At 37.1% G+C, this 18,211-nt stretch overlaps 1 protein-coding gene across 1 annotated transcript in view; it reads left to right on the plus strand.

Annotated features, from left to right (window-relative positions):
- Positions 1-18,211, plus strand: part of LRMDA (leucine rich melanocyte differentiation associated) — a 957,336-nt gene that overhangs the window by 796,411 nt on the left and 142,714 nt on the right. The window contains exon 6 of the mRNA XM_084634653.1: positions 14,534-14,621. Coding sequence (XP_084490779.1) covers positions 14,534-14,621 — 88 coding nt within the window. The remainder of the gene's footprint in view (positions 1-14,533; positions 14,622-18,211) is intronic.

An 18,211-nucleotide genomic window follows, 5' to 3' on the forward strand; every position in this document is an offset into this window, starting at 1 on the left:
CTTTCTCAGAACACAGCAACAAAAGCTGAAAATATTTCTTGAAGGTAGTACTTTTTATGCTGGGTGTCCTATCTGCAACCGAGTATATGTTTCTTCATCCACCAGTGTAAGTAGGGGAGTATTATTAAAGCTCTGGTGCAATTGTAATTTCCAGTTTCGCCAGTGCTATGGTTATAATAAAAAAGAAAAAAAAAATCTTGATTTTTTTTTCCAGCACACTCTTGACTCCCATTGACTTCATTCAGAGTTGTGAAAATCAGCCCTTTAGAGCTCAGTGCTAGAGACAAAAAGATTTAAAGGCAGGCCACTCACTGTAGGGAATAGATTTTACCAGCAAATGAGCATCAAATCATGTGTGTGCATCCCAAGTTTCCCTTTACTGGGTCGTGAGGTGGTCAGACATTGACGTTCCAGCTGAATTCCTAGATTTAGCCTTGTATATTTACCGGCTGTTTGATTGAAATGTCGGCTAGGCACACATTTTGCAATATGCTTTCAATAACAATCAGCTCTGTGTCCTAGTGCTATTGCTTTTGGTCACAGTCTTTCTCTTTCGAATGCACTACTGTAAGAACAGGGATCTGACAGAAAGGCAAAGTCTGTGATATTCCCTGTTCTGATCCAACGGGGAAAATTAAAAAGATGTTTGTTTCATCCATGTGCTTTACCTCCTCCTTCTCCCTCCCCCACCCAAAAAAGTAGACTGTGTGTCAAGAGGCAAAACAAAACAAAACCAAACCCCCTTTCTTCTCACAATTCACTGTAAGCTCCAAAATCCTCCAAAATCCCCAATCTCCCTTTGCAGTCTGGTTCCCACTCTTGAGCTTTCCTCATCTCCCTCTGAAAGAAAAAAGCTCTTCTTTAAGGGACTGATAGGTTGTAGAGCGATGCTTAGCAACAACATTCCTGTGCCTTAAGTAGCTGCAAGCCCCTAGCTGAACCCTTTGATGTGACTGTCAGGGCAGATTTATTTTGTTTTAGCACATTGTCTACTTGTCCAGATGTATCAGGAGATAAAAAGGAGTCAGGTTTACACTCTTCCTCCCTCCCCTTTTTTTTTGAGATGTAATTAAATCCTGTTTTTGATGAGTCTCCGGGAGATCGAGATGAAGAAAACAGGAACTGGCTCGAGTAGAGGGAGAGGAAACCTACTTGCTGGTCTAACACCTGCCAACATAGGAAAATAAAGTGTAAAGCCACAGTGCAATGTGTTGATTTGGTCCTGCAGAAGCCTTAGATTTTGTCTTTTCTCACATGCTGGTAGTTCACCAGAGCAACAGAATCCAAGAAGACCCTTTTGAAAGCAGTTGTCATGTTCCATAGATTCTCTCCAACTTGTCCGGTTTTTAATATTTGTTTGGTTAGTTTGAAAATAATCACTGTCTCTCTCTAAAATGCTAGGTTTATTGATCACTTATACTAGAAGAACTTTTGACTGCAGTAGGTGGTTGTCAATCAGATGCATGAAAAAAGGAAAATCTTTGAGCCTCTATGGTCTTGAATTAACAAATCTTCTGTGCAAGGCAGGGCCTTGCTGAATTCTGCCAGAGAACAAATACCACAGATAAATCCATTTTTGTTTATTTGCTTTTTTAACTTGCACATTTAGCAACACTGTTCTGAGCGCTATTAATAACCTGCGGTGTGCAGTGACAAGCCTGATTCCAACGTTCAGTACACTGTGGGCATGCCAAGTGAATAAAATGCTTGCTTTAATCTGCTGTTACAAAAGTTACTCTATTTGCATCTTAAATAGGTTACACTATAGCACCCCCTTCTGCTGACTAAGCTGTCTGACAGGAAGCTTAGCTCCAGCTCAGTTTTCTTCCCACATGCCTGTAGGAAGACTACTTAAAAGCATTTTCTAACCTTCCAAAACTTTTAATTCCCATGTCTGTTAAGCAAGGAGAGCAACATACCTGGATAATAGCTACCAAACTAATGTTAACCTTTAGGGTCAAGCTTTAATTTTCACATAGATTAACTTTTTATCATTCATATGTCAGAAGGAAAAAAATCATTAATTTTCAAAGTGAGAAAGAATGGCATAACAAACTGAAAAGCAAAGTTAACTCTTTGATATTGCAAATTACTGGACTTAGGTCTGTTGTATACAGTAATATACCCAATACCCCACTTGCCAGATTGCTATTGTCTGAATATGTTCTGAAAAGATGGTAGTGTGTTATATGCCCTCTTCTGTGGAATAGCCACGAAAGCAATTTTCCTTGCTGGTTCTAAGTTGACATCTGATGACCCCTGGAAATCAAATTGGCAAGGGAATTTAAGAGTTTATAGACCTCCTGTATTTCAAAGACCAAAATGTGATTTATTTATGGTAGCCAAAGGAATTCACTTATACTGAACTCAAATACAGTGAAATCCATCTATAGACAGATAGACTGATGGTCTTTGATTTCTTCAGTGCACTGACAGATGCCCACTACAATGCTGGTAAAAGTGAACCATTGCATATAGCAAAGTTCTGTTAACGTAAGTAGAGGATTCCACTGTACATGTGTAAATGTTTATTTGTATATGTACAATACACCTACATGTGTAAATATCTATGTATGTGTCTGTATAGTCTATATGGTACTATGCACTATTATATAATATAGACTCAGAAGTACCCTAGCTCACAGATTCCTGAAGATTAAGCATAATTTTCAACTATTGGACTTACATTCAAAAAATGAAATTGCTCTTTGGATGTCTTCTTGCTGAGCACCTCCTGCTGGCTAAACCCTGGAGTTCAGAAAAAGCACGTTGGTTCGATACCGAATGTAATGCAATGTATTTTGGGTTGGCTTTTTTCGTACGAAAATAGTGCACAAACACTTCATAGTGGATTAAGGATGTATGTACCAAGATCAACAAAGTATAGAGGTGACAATATATTCTCTCCCAAGTTGAGTCTCAATGCACGTAAGTCCCATCTACTTATTGGGATTTGGACATAAACATCTGATGGAAGAATTTGGCCAGCCATCTGTAGATGTGATAAAATAGGTGAAGGGTACACAGGCTAAAAATTAATAGAATTCAGAGATACTGAAATTTTTACACATTCTTAATTTATTTACATGCACATTTCATAGAATCATAGAGTATCAGGGTTGGAAGGGACCTCAGGAGGTCATCTAGTCCAACCCCCTGCTCAAAGCAGGACCAATCTCCAATTTTTGCCCCAGATCTCTAAGTGGCCCCCTCAAGGATTGAACTCACAATCCTGGGTTTAGCAGGCCAATGCTCAAACCACTGAGCTATCCCTCCCCCCACTGAATGCATCCGATGAAGTGAGCTACAGCTCACAAAAGCTTATGCTCAAATAAATTTGTTAGTCTCTAAGTTTCACACTTACCCATCTTTTTGCAACTTCTTTCTGAATTATTATGAGTTTTTTCAAAGGACCGAATGTTGTTCTTTAAATCTTGAGAGATGGTTGCATGATGTAATGCAATGAATGAAATGTAATAAACATGGAATTAAGGTAAGAGTAAATTGAGAGCACAGGCTTTTGGCTCTTGGGAGGATCCTGCATCTGTCCATCTAGAAGTGCATTTGTGGTTCTCTTTACAAGATATCTCAAGGAATAATTGTATAAGGCTGTTGGGATTTCCGGCAAGACTTGCACAGTTGTTCATGAAGGCTTATTTTCTGTACTGTTTAATAGTTTTTCCCCCTCTGATACTTTAAGACACACCACTAGAATTTTTCGTGTGTGTGTGCATATATGCATGGCATAAATAAAATGAAAGCAGCACATAGGCTGCATTCTCAGCTTTCTTTACTGGAACATAAAAAGGTACATTAATAGAAAGTGAAAGACAACACAAAACATCTTAGTGTGTCACACACTTAAACATTTCTTGCAAGGACTACATTTTCCAAAACTTGGAAGAGCAACTCAAGATCAGCATGCTCTGCAAGTCTATTGTATATTTTGTTGGGCCACTAAATGCTTGCCACTGGTGTGATATTTTCCTGGTTTACTTAATGATAATCTTAGGAGAGTTAAGAATCCAGGAGAATTTATAGTTTGATTGTTTGGTTTTATTTTCTCTGCCATTTAGTTGAAAATCATTGACCCACAACTTGAGTTTATTTTGCCAACTATTGGCAAGTGTTAATCCAATCACTTGAATTAGTATGTCAATTTCATAATTACTCTAACCTCAGATCTATCTCCTATGGGGACCAGTGTGCTTTAAAAGTACAATTTTGTCCTGTGGAGCTGTTTGAAATCAATTATTCTTATTTAAAAATCCAAACTCAGGTTTTGCAGTGGATACGCTTCATACTGGATTATATAAATGGATCTGCTTTCTACAATACCGTTTTGCAGTATTTAATTTCTCATATCTGTACCTTTCCCAGTAACAGACAACACTATGCTGCTGGAACTTGCAGCTATGGTGCTTCCTTTAGGACCGGATTCTATTATTCATTATGTTGAATGGTACTGAACTAATGGAGGAGTAAGGATCCACTTAGCATGAGTGAAAATATTAGAATCTGGTCTATAATCATGGAGGAGGTTACAATGCTGAAGGCTCTTCCTCCGCACCCCACTCACTTAAACTTGATCTGACTAGCAGAATCTACCCCAGCTGCTTGTGCCCTCAATTATAGATACTTTTAAAAAACTATTAAAAACAAATATTCTTTAACCCAACATATCAAAGTCAGTTTCTTCTGGCAGTTCACCACAGTTTGAAAAAAAAATCAGTGCTAAATATAATTCCTGAAATACTTGGCTTCAAGTGATAATATGTTTTAAGTTGAAAAACAGGTCTTGAAAGTCAAGGAAACAAATGCACTGTTGTTATACATGTACTACGTGTTACAGTAAAACAAATCAATTCAGGCTGCTTAGAAGCAGTCACTGCCTTGTGATTATATTTGTGTAGTCTTGGGCCCTTTGATCAAAGAAAGCCATTTCAGGCTAGGCCTAATCCGGGCTGCTTTAAGGTGTTTAAATGGGAAAAAAAAAGGTTGACAACAGCTGGGATTTAAATTTACTTTTGCCTAACTTTTGTTTTGAAAAGATTTCTATTATTCACTGCTTTCTTTTTCATACAGAAGATGGATCATTGAGTAACCTAAAAGCGAAAGAGGATATGGGAGGAAATGGGTGGAGACTTTGAATTAATCTTCTGAGGAAAAATGTTTGATCAGAGGGTAAGAGAGGATGAAAACCTCTGATGTTGACAGCAGGCAACTTTCTGACTAGCGTGTGATTGACATCTTTGAGGCTCCAGTGGGGAGCTAGTATCCAGCCAGGCTCAGGCATCCTCTGTCTGTGGGTGGTAGTGTTAATAATGTGGCAACTGGAAAGATTAATTGTGGACAAGCAGCGGGATTACGAGGAGGGCTTCACAGGTCTAAAACGAACAGTGGTAGGAAGGCTTCTGATCTATCAGCCCAAAAGGAAATTAGTTAGGGCAGACTGGAGCAGCTTAAAAAAAGGGGGGAGGGAGCAATGGGAGAGGGAAGTATTTAGGATATTAAAGCAAAATGTGAAGAGGATATTGAAATAGGTCGTGAGGGGACGGGACCAATGTTCTTGAAAGGTAATATGCCCTTTTCAAGAGGTAGCTTGAAAGACCTTAATGCACTGCATACTTTTACAATATGTTCACAGTTGAACTTGTTTTGCAGTGAACTGGTAACCAATTGACTTGCTTAGTGGTTTGAGCTGCCACAGAAGGTAAAATTCATTATTCATTTTGAAAATGTGGTTCACAATAAATTGTTTGTCCACTGCCACACGTAAATTCAAGTGAATAAATATCAAAGGGCCCCTCAGTGCAAAATACCTTGGAGAGAGTTTACTTAAGCTGTATCTGCAAGTAACTATCCACTGCATATTTTACTTCCCACCCTTTTTGGTAGTAGTAGGGATTTTGCCAATAAATTCTGCGTTACCATTAAAGAGGCTATTCATCATGCTTACTAATGTTATTAATCAAGATACACCACAGTACCCTTAAAATGAGATCATTTTGATAAATCATGTACGACATGAAAAGACTTTATTCCTTTTAAGTGCAATTTAGACTATAATTTTTTCCCTCGTTTATGATTCATGGAAGAAACATGGATAAAATTCCCTTGCACATTTACACCTTATCTCCAGTAATAATTCAAAACTGCTCTTAGATGAAAATTCAGGGTCTGATTCACCAAAGCTGAATGCCAGCTCATTATTTTCTGGCATTCAATAGTCCAAAAATAATGTCCATACATTAGGTACTATTCACAATAGTTAGATTTGGCAGCACACTAGACATATCAATTACACTCAATTAAGCCTAAATGAATAAGAATTCTCTTATGTTCATTTACATTTTTGATCCAGTTATACCCAACCTACCCTAACCTTGCAATTTTATGTTAGGAAACCAAAAATTATAACAAATTCAGATGTGGTTTCTAAGTGATTGTCTCCTATACATGAAAATGAGGAAAATGCATTTTCAGATGCCACAAGTTTTGTTAAGCCCTGTGTTTGTTTAAATAACCAAAACGGTTACTTTTCTGGCGATAGGTTATCAGAGCTGTGATGCTGACTCCAAATCAGAAGGTCACTGTTCTCTTTGTCTTCCAACAACCACAATAAATCAGCCTATTCTTTTAATAGCATCAAATCCAAAGGTAACTGATAAAACTCTCCAGAAGAGATATTTGTGAAGCTCCACCTCACACTCTTGATTATAAGTGAGACACTTGTACTATTCATTAAACTGAAGAATGTCTGAAATGTTGCAATATTTTTTTCTACTATTGAAATAAATATTGGATAAACGTTTAATTATTCAAGTATTCCAGTTTTTTTTAAAAATGTCAGTAGCGATGTTTAATTTGGATGGCAGAATTATTTAATATTTGGTATTTCTCAAACCATGACTCAGAGGGGACTGGCTGAATTACAGTCTGCCCTTTACTTCCACCAGGATTTGAAGAAAAATGGTTGATTTCCAAGAATAACAAGACTATTTATGTTTTCTTTAAACATTGGTCCCTATAAATTGGGTTGCATGTGGCAGATGTACAATATATCCGGCCACTATGTGGAACGAGCATTTTGAAGCACTGTCCAAATCTTGGTTTTAGCCCGTGCATAGGGAATTCAGGAAATAAACATACACATATCCTATTTTATTTTTAGTTTAATTAAGTGCCAATATTTCTCAGAAACTTTGGTAGTCATCTGTCAAAGTATAGTTGAGTCCTTTACCTCTTGGATGGTGCAAAAGTGTCACTCCTTTAGTTTTTGTCTTTTGTACTTTGCTTCACTTCAGTATGTGTGAAGGTTGTAACTCTTTCTCCACGTCATTATAGAAGTGACTATAGATTCACTTCCCGGTCTGAAAAAGCCTTGACTTTTGATGTGGTTCAAGCTTTCTTATTGAAAGTTTCAGGTTGTTATACAAGAATAAAGTGAAGCAGAGTAAAGCCTTTATCCTATTGACATCTGCCCTTCTTTCTTGTCTCATGGATTCTGCTCATTATTAATAATAATATAATCAAATTGGTAGACCCTTTCCCTACATTTTAAATTTAATTCCTAGTAATATACTTGTAATTATAGACTAAAATAGTGTACTAGCAAAAAGTAGTCAGGCTGTGTGTCACTCTAATGGAACATTTTCATAGTTGCTATTTTTAATTAACAGAATTAAAAAAAAAAAAAACCTGAGTCCCTATTTGCAAGAGTCATGTTAAAAATATCCTCATTTTCAGTAGCACTCAGCAAAATATCACAAGCACAGTTTGCTTAGAACATGAGCATTCTTAAGACTTATATACCGGGCAATGCAGTTTCCCCCACTCCATCACCCCACCCCCCACCTTAGCATAGTATTCATTTGTGGTTTGTTCCCAACCATGGTCAAATGTCTAAAAACAGATTTTGAAACAAGTCACTATTTTTATGTGGGGTAAGTAGGTCATCTCATTAAGGCTAGAAAGATCAGGCAACTTGTGATAATGCCGTGCAGCTGGTATTTCTTAGTAATTAAAATGACTCTAATTTATGCTACAAATTTACCAACACAAATCCCCCGAAGTGGGATCTGCAGTTACAAGTTCGGCATGAAAAATATTTCCTATGTCATTAAGCAAAGCAAACTTCCCTGTGTAGTCATGCCATGCCACCTGTTGGCTTCTCTGAAACATGACAGGGTCTTGGTATCAGTCATGGCAGTTGTTTGACCTTTCTCTGACCTCTAACCTAGTTCACAGTAGAGTGGTCCTGAACAAGACCTTCCCTCGTCTGCCTTAAATAGTAAGAGCTCTGATAAGCCCAGCCTTGTCAGTTCTTAAAGTCTCCTTAATTCTTTCTTCTTTTTTTAAGTTGAGAAATAAAGCTGTCAACTTTTCAGTATATGTCCTGAGTTAATATTAAAGTTTATGGCAAAAAAAAAAAAAATCCCCCAACATAACAGTTTTAAGAAAGTTTTATCTTCTTGGTGTGCCTCATGACCTGTTATATGGACTCAGAGTTAATTTTTTGTGATATAGTAGCAGCTGAAGCCCTCCCGCCCTCCCCCGGCCAACTAATGTCAGGTTTCTATGGTGCTTGATGTTGTACAAATGTATGATAAGAAACAGTCTCAGTGCCAGTGTGACTCCAACAAAGTAAACAGATGTTTATGTAGGCAACTATAATAATAATGGTAGTAGTAATCATAAAGATTTTAAAATAGTGTATGTGTTAAAACATTACATTGTCAAGCATTGAGTACAATATTTAAGTATATTTACAACAGAAATCTTAACACTGAAAGAGGAAAGAAAATGATTTAAAAAAAAAAAAGCAAATGTGAGTTGATCCCTACTCATAATAATATAATTATAATATAATATAAATTAATTATAATACCTAGCTCTATTATAGCGCTAGCATCTGTAAATCTCAAAGTGGTTTACAAAAGACATCAGTATCATTATTCCCAGTATCATATTGTCATAGACATTTTGGGAGGAATGGTTTAATAAATACAGAAACTGGGTAATGCAGTGATTTTGTTCATTCCACGTCTTTTTTTGCAGTGGAAAGTCATAGAAACTAACAGGATTTATTTAATGAACTTTAGTTTTGCATTTGATGATATAGATATTATTGGGTTGATGATGACACTGTAGTACTATCTTAAATTTTTATTTTCATTTTAATTTGAATATAAATTTATAAAATGACAAACGGCACCATTCTGACAGAGTAGGTGAATTTGACCAGCCTTGTTAAATACAGTGAGTTGGTGTATGAAAATAAACAGCAACCCCACAAAACACAAGAATGGCAGATAATCATGCAACACAGATAGAAAACAAAGGCCACGCTTTCTCTATACATTACTCTGAACAATGTTCGCTTCAACAGTCTTTTTAAAAAGATGGGCCTTGTAGTGTTCCATTAAAATGCAGAAGATTCAGTCTGAGTGGAAAAACACTGCAATGGATAGAAAGAGCCTTTAAGCATCCCCAAATGCTTACAAAATTACTGAACTGACATACAAACTATATACACAAGAGTAACTTTGGCCTGTATCCAGTATTTCTTATTAAATCCTACACTCTTAATTCTTCTAACCTGTTCCTGTTTTACTACTGATAACTAGCCATTCTGCTACTACTTTTCAGGTCATACCATTTTCCTAAATCTTTGCTCGGTTCATATTTTTCTCACATATAGATGGGTAAATGTCAGTGACACATAGTGTACATATTTGTGAGGTTTATCACCCTGACCTGAGTACGTGTGTGTGTGAGTACATGTGTGTGTTTGTATTTACATGAGAGGAAGAGAGATATCGAGGTCTATTTATATACCTTGATATGTATTAATATGGCAAGATATATATCAACTCCTATTTATTCTTGAGAAAAGATAAAGGCTAGATTTCCCGTCCCCCCCCCCCCCCCCCGTTTCTCCTTTATAACACAAAAAGTACAGGCTGCTGAAACTAGACAGCGTTGTTTCCAACTTTTGTATACTACATACAATATCTCATTTTGGGATGAGCAAGTGTGGCATAAGTACACAATAAGAGCTGAGTGATTGTGAGTGCATTCTGGAATTGTTGTCTTTTAGAGTATTTGTTTAACTGCATTGTTAGATTTATAGCTTCTAGACTTTTTTTTTATAGTGGAAGAATTTGGTAGCTACCCTGTCTCATTTCTAAACATGCCAGCGCTCTCCACTATCTATCTGTTGGGTCTGCTCTGGTAACGTCCAGAAAATGCCTGCTAGAACTAACATTTCTGTTAATAATATCCAATGAAAAGTATGCCTGAGTTTAATGTATTCAGCTGGGGAAATCAGTTTCTTGTGCAGTTAGCAAAATGATCTTAATAAACCATGTCTTTTCGTAAGTGCTCTGTATATCCATTGAATTCTTTTAAGAGAGGATGCCAACTTGGTCTTCTTCCTGTGTTATAAAACTTGTCAGATACAATGTATTAGTGACCATTACAGTTATTGGTGAGCGTGTGTGTGTGTGAAGAATTTATGACATGTCATAGAAATGAAGATGATCTCTCATATCTCAAGGGTAAATATTTCAAGATAGAAAACAGAGAAATGCTAGGATAGGAATGGTCACTATCTGCAGCAAGTTGAAAAATACCTCATATTAACGGGTCTCTTTGGGATACAGCAGTATAGCATGAAGCAGCACCAAACGATTCAACAGAATACAGAATTTCAGAAGCAAGTGCCATTGTTCTAATTAAAACGATCAAAACTATTTTTATTTACGGGTGTGCTTTTTCTTATTTCAGCTTTATAGGTAGTCTTTAGATTTGGAAAAGGTATTGAATTGAAAGCCCAGTAGACTTTTGTCTTCTATTTTGCTTACTTAGGATTGAGTTTTACCGTTCCTACTCCAACAGAACTCTGGAGGATATTCCTAAAGAAACGTTCAGACCCTGATTTGGCAGGGTGCTTAAGCATGTGCATAACTTTAAGCACTTGAGTAATCCCATTTACATCATTTAAACTACTCACATGCTTTGAATTTATGCATTGTACCTTAGTATCATACTAAGGTACAGATTATCAATGTTACCTGTTGGAACATTCTTACTAAACCCTTCGACATGTTCCCAGTAGACAGAAAATCTCACTTCTTCACCCATTTTTCCCTTTAAGATATTTGTAAGTTATGTCCATTCAAGGTCACTTTTGCACTGTAACTAGAACTTCATGTGCAAATAGCAGAACAATCTGAAGACAGAACTCTCATATGTCAATGCTATCACCATCAAAATATTCTTCTGAATATTAAGAATAATAAATCTACGCAAGTCACTTTGGAAAATAGCTTAGGGCACCCTCTCAGTAAACAGTAAAAAGAGAATTTGCGGCTTCCTTCTACTGGCACACAGGTTTACATAAAAACTTGATACAGGATTTTCACTCTGTTGACATTTGTGCAAAACAGTCCGATCCCTATATGGTATTCCATGGAATTAAAGCTTTTGTAACTGAACACTTAGCAGAAAAGTAATGAAAACTGTTGTATACTTGACAGGGAATTACATACTGTACATAAAACAGCAGCAACATGCCAATAAAAAAATCATCTTCTTCTTGCTTTTCCTAAAATTGGAAATTGCCCCTTCACTACAATATCCTTTTTAGAAGCTCTGGAATTTTGCTCAGTCAGTGGTATTTGCTGAAAAGGCCATTTCTTCCAGTAATTTTAGGAAAAGCTATCATCAAACTGTCAACAGCCTAAATTGTGATTAAAAGCACCAAAGAGAAACCTTCACTATTATCAGAGTCCCAAATATGAGTACTTGAATAGACAGATAACATCTAGAATGTATAATATGAGGCCTCCATGTTGAGCTTTTGGAGAGACTTTGCGGAAAAGATCTTATGTTAAATAAATTATAATCACAGTTATCCTCATCTTACCCAATGCTACCAGGCCAAGATAAAACAATAGAGCATAGTGGACACATGCTCTGTACTTCATATTTGGGACTTATTGCATACATTAGTGGCCTGGCCATTTGGGGGCCTGATCCTGTGAGGTGGCAAATACCTTCAGCTCACATTGTCTTTATTTAGAGTTGGAGGGCATTCAGCATCTCGCAGGTCTGAACTCTTGTCTGTATCTTCAGCTGGTGTAAACTGGCAGATTTCAAATGAAATCAATGCACCTACACTGGTCACCAGGTGAGGATGTGGTCTGTGCCTGTGGCCTTTTCAGCTTTGGATTCATGTAGTCGGAGGGTATAATAGTATTGAACTGCAGGAGGCCGTAGGAGAAGCTGTGCAAGAATTAGCTATAGAATCCCTGTCATGATCTGTAACGTCCTGGCTATTTCAGGAGTCCTATATCTGTTGTAAGATGTCCTTTGTGCTAAATAGTGCAGTGTTTTAGAGATGTGGCTAGATTTCTGATAGGTACCAAGCTACAACTGCAAAAATCATTCCAACATATGACCTTGTGTGAAAACTGAAAATGGGTCTCCAGAGTGAAAGGCTAGTATGCTAATCCACTGAGTCACTTACCTTTTAAACTGTATTAGCATCTACAAAAGTACAAAAAGAATGACAAACAAAAGGTTTCTAAATATTCATAGACTTCAAACAGAATATGTATTCCTTATTTTTATTGTTATCATTACTATTTCTAAACCAGTGTCAATCATCGTTTTATTCCTGGTAACCTTTTTAAAAAAATGGAATCAGTGTTTCCAAATGTTTGAAGACCTGCTGAGCCAAAACATTGTAGTCCCATTTTACATTAAAATTTATATTCTCATCAACCTTTGTAAATTATTTTTTTAAATATCTGTCCAATTAAAAAGTCTGAATCAAACAGTGAGTGATTACAAAACCATTACAAATACATAGTGAGGTTTACTAGGATTACTTTGATTTATTAGTAGCACTCATGTCAATGGGTGCTTAGGGAACCTCACGCAGTAGACTATGGCTACTCTTGTCTCATGACCCATCCCATACATTGTCACTGGATTTAAGAAATAGCTTAATGGTTGCATTTCTTCTTCCCCTTTGTTTTATCTTCTCTAAAAGTCATCAGTCTGATTTTTGTATCTAGATGAGTGGGTTGCAGCAGTAGGAAAAACAGTGTGGTGAAAACTAAGTGCTTCATCTCTACCACATTAACTAGCATGGAAAGGACATGAAAGCCCTGGAGATTAAGTGCTGCTACTGTGCTGCCAGGAGCTGAAGCAGCATGGTCAACTGAGCCGGGTGCTCGCCCTTGGAACTGGGAATGCACCACTTGCATTTTATACCTGGGATGCTCTGGGGCAGGGCCAGTGCTAAGGTTGTGCAGCAGGTTGGCCTGTTCCTTTGCATCTCCCTCCCACCACTTTGCATGGACTTTCCTTCCCCTGTCACTATGTAATATCAACCCCTGCTGGCAGCAGGGGATTCCCATGTCTTTGCAAATGTCTAATCTTAGGACTTTCCAGGTAGCGGCACAAATCGCATCTGCTCCAGGCACTGTGGAAAGGAGGCACTAAAGAAAACCTGTATATTTTAACACATATTTTACAATCTCTAACACTTTTTTTAAATGAGGAAAAGAAATACATCTTTTTAAGGAATACTTTATGGGAATGATACATGTTCACAAATAAGACCTATCTTTTGCTTTAAGATCTCATTCCAGCAACACAACATTGCTGCCCTGTAACTCGAAAGCATAAATAGAGCCTTGTTCTGATCGTTGTAATGCTAGGTGTTTATAATATTCCCTTGGGATGCAACCCTGTCTCACTGGATAAAATGTACTTTGCCCTGGATTTATAACACCTCTATATTTTCTTTGGATAACAGACAAAGGCATAAGATCTGGAATTCTTCTTTATTGTGGGGAAAATTTGGGATTGTGTTACATAGAGTTGTTTTTGTCTCTCCCCTGAACTAAATATGTTTTTTTGGTTAAATCAGGCTTTGCAAAGGTCTCCAACTTTTGATACAGGTTATTTTTCCTTACAGCTGTATATCCTATTTAATTTCTTTTGCACAGTGCATTATGAACATTCTCATTTGTGACATAACCGTTTATCTTCCAAGTGAGGCAATGAGTAGTGCAAAATATATTTTGTTTTTATTTTTAAAAAGGAGGTGATAATTAAATCTACCTTCCTATCCTGCTGAAAGAATCTGCTGACTGATGACTTTTATGCAGACAAATGAACTCGTATTGAACTATCAATGACATTTTTAATGTTGTCAAAGGATTCTTAGTGAAAGTATCATTTTCTAAAGCTGTGATGTGCGTTAGAATATTTGTTTAGTGACACTATTCTAGTATCACTGTAGGGAAAATTATGGATACTACGTCCTTTTGAGGACTGGCAACTACATTTAAAATCCTTACATTTTCCCACGTGATTATTTATCAGTGTTGCATATGACTGTCAACTCTGTGCATCTGTAATCACATCAATTAATCAAAACATTAATTTTGCACCTTTGTTTAGTCATTGACTTTTTTTTTAGAGTATTGATAATATTTGTTTTATCACACAGGCCTCCTCCAGTGACACTGCCTCTGTCTCCCCTGAGACACACTATACGCCGCTGCCTTCAGGATCCAGGGATCTCACCAATCACAGAGGTAAAAATTAAGCTTCTATTGCTATTATTACTACTGGTAAACTTTGCTGTAAGGCCTTCTGAACGCATTACTGCTGCATCGGCACTTTAGTGAGAACACTGTGCTTTTCAAGCAGTTGATGAGAAAACCATACCTGTCAAGACTACAGATTTTAACTATATTAAACAGGATTTAGAGGTAGTCTACTGGGAAAGCAAATAAATCTATGGAATAATAACATTTAGCGATTTAAAAAAACATAAAGAGATTAGAGTACTTAAATATTGCTAAGTAGATGATTACATGCAGCGCTGGTGATTTTGAAAGAATTTGTAAATTCTAATATTTGTGAAGAGAGAGTTATTTTGCAATTTAACAATTTAGGGCTACAATTTCAAAATGTTAACACATTTATATTGCAATAAAAAGGGATTCTGTTCTGTTTTTCAACATTAAAAGGGGATCAATGTGCAATTTTACTGATCCTTAGAACTTCAAAACCACCTTGGGCAAATTCTCAGATTCCTTCAGCATGCCTAGGGAAAGCAAAGTTCTGAAAGCAGGCAAAGAACTGTTGCTGCCATAAAGGTAGCATTCCAAGCCACTTCACCCTTTGTTCCAAAAAAGAAAGAATTTTGAAAACCTTGTAGCACTCTGCAGCCAGAAACACGTATAGGAATAGCCATATAAATTTCCCTAGTTGCTCATTGGATTCCACATCATTTTAAAATTATAACTCTTTTCCCAATGGGATTGATGTAAAGTAACCAGATACCCCTGTTGAATAGAGACACTCACACTCTGTAAAGACTACTTAAATCAAGGCCAATCTTATATTTAGGAACTGATTGTAAGTTGGGTTCCCATCTATCTTTGTGTACTGAAACTGGCTTAGCCTCTTCTACTGGTTATTGAGAGACGGGAACAATGTGCAACAGCCAGTACTACTTGATGCTTCCGAGGAAGGTGAAAGAGCTTATATGAACCTGACTGATCGTGCCAGACTTTTTCTGAAGATTAACAGAAAGTGCTGAAAGTGAAGCAAATTGAAGGTGTTAAAAATCACTTCATGTCTGTCCTTCCTGATATGCGTTACCTACCATTTCCGGTAAAGAAGGGACTGAACCAAAATGCTGGATCTCAGCAAGCCCCAGACTTTTAGGATGTAAAAATTGGAGCCCGTCGAGATGTATTATTGTGGCCTGAGTCCATCTTTAATTTCTCAGTAAATGCAGTTGTCTTCAGATTGGAATCCTGCTGTTGGTTTAGCTGGCTAGGTTCTATTATGAAAAAAAATTAGAAAATTAAAGAAATATCATCATGAACAAGTGAACATTGCAATTGCCTAACAGTGAAAGAGATTATTTTAAACTAGATCAATATATTCCAGATGGCAATTCAGATGATAATGTTTTACAGTTATGTCCCTAAATTATGGATTAATTTATCCTGTAATCCAGTTCTTTTTGGCTCTGTCTGGCAGCAGGAGCATGTCTTTATATGGCTGCACATTTAGAACTAGGTGAGATGTTGTCCCATTGCCTTCTATGGGACGTGAGGGAAGTGATAGCCCAAATATCTCTAGTTTTACCCCCTTTACTGTTCATCTCTGTGAACAAGAATGGAGAAGAATTCTGCTATTAAAAATAAACACAACAACATTTGCCTTGTCACTTTTTGACAGGGGGTGCGTTTTGGATTTAGAACCTAACACACACAAAATTATGCAATTCACCCCCCCCGCCCCGGCCCTCCTCACTTTGCATAGTAAACATGTGTGCTGTTGTTTTCCTTGATGCTTAACCATAACTCTACCTACAGTGGGTGGGAAGAGACCATATTGTCCAAAAAAGGGGTAAAACTGGCCCATTCCAACAAGCAACATGTATATCGGCTTAAGAAAATAATTAAGGAACCTGGCAGAACACCAGCTGCTATGAATAAAGTTTGGAACAACGTGATAGCAGGATTTACTTGACCACTTAACTAGTTTTGAAAACTAAGAAAAGTTGTCTAAGCTCACAAACCTAAAGGAAGCTTAATTACAGTTAATGGAGCGACCTCCAAGAAAAAAGCAAAATCTGTAAACACACCATTTTTGATCCACACTCCCAAAGGTTTTCTCTTCTTGAATGGTCTCAATCTGATGTGAAATGGTTGAATCAACTGTTACATACAGAAATGGAGGACCCCGAGAGGTCATCTAGTCCAGTCCCCTGCACTCATGGCAGGACTAAGTATTATCTAGACCATCGCTAACAGGTGTTTGTCAAAGCTGCTCTTAAAAATCTCCAATCATGGAGATTCCACAGCCTCCCTAGGCAATTTATTCCAGTGCTTAATATGTAAATATTGGCAGCTTTCAAAAATACTTTTCAACCCAAACTGAAAGGGAGAATGGCCATGAGTTTGTGAACACTTTTTATTCATCCTTGGGGGGTCTTTCTTACCAGAATCTGAACTGCTGGCAAACAGCTCAGTGCTAGCAGTAAATTAATTCTTCTTTGGGGCTGGGAGGAAGAGCAGCCACATTGGAATGCATTGGACTTGCAAAGTTTTACATTGACAATTTTCCCTGTATTTTATTTATTTTTCATATTGGAACAAAGACAGCAAGCTGTGCTCAGGCTACAAAGTGTAGCTTTTCATCTTCATATTTTACACTCAAGAACTTACCATAGTATTTCCAGGATTGATTTAATCTTCTCAGGATGATCCCATGTCTTGGATGCGCTCCTTGCACGGATTTTATAAGTTTCAGAATCATTTCCAGGGTCCACAAAATACCACAGTTCAATGTCATCTCACAATGTTATGACGTGGGAATACAAACACCATGATATTACATCAAAATACTGTGATACCTGAGTTGCCCTGCTTATGAAGACAGCACTGTATGTAGTTCAAATATACCCCCTTCCTAAACTTCAGCCTAAGCTTTCTCCAAATCTTGTCTGTTACTAGGATTTTCCTTATAGGACCATCTTTGTCTCAGACCCTAATTCCCTCAGCCTGATTGAAGCACCAATCCCCCTACTGTTCTGTTTGGAATCTAACTGAAACTATCTGTTCATGTGGCTCGGTAGTACTGTCCATATAGGGTTTTAAACATCTCGTAACAAAGTGACTCAATAGAAGAGCTCAGCACTCCTACTCTGTCATCCTACAATACTCCTGTTGGACTAACTTTCAAAAGTAGTAACTATACTCCAGCCTCATGACTAATTTTTGGTTCCTACACTGTGATCTCAAGCTCCTCAGATTAGTTATTCAGCTACATTAAACAAATATTTTATGTCTTAATACCTGTGTTTACACATATGTCACTTCCAAACCTGCAGTAAATATTAATAAGTATTCCAAATAACTCCTCCAATAGATTGAAACAATCAGAGTTGTGTAAAACATTTGCAATTCTTTTGAAACTAGTGAAAATTCATCTGGTAAGCTAAAAGCCCCCAAATTTGGTGGCATTCTCCTTTTTTAAAATTCCACTGTTTATGCTGTGACAAACTTCAGATTTTTGCTATGTTGCGTGGGCATGAAGAAAATATACACACAAAAAAATTACATTTATGTTGTGAGTAACAGAAATACTCTTTCTTTAAACA

This window comes from Lepidochelys olivacea (genome assembly GCF_965140295.1).
Source record: "Lepidochelys olivacea isolate rLepOli2 genome assembly, chromosome: 7".
In the NCBI taxonomy this organism is placed as follows: Eukaryota; Metazoa; Chordata; order Testudines; family Cheloniidae; genus Lepidochelys; species Lepidochelys olivacea.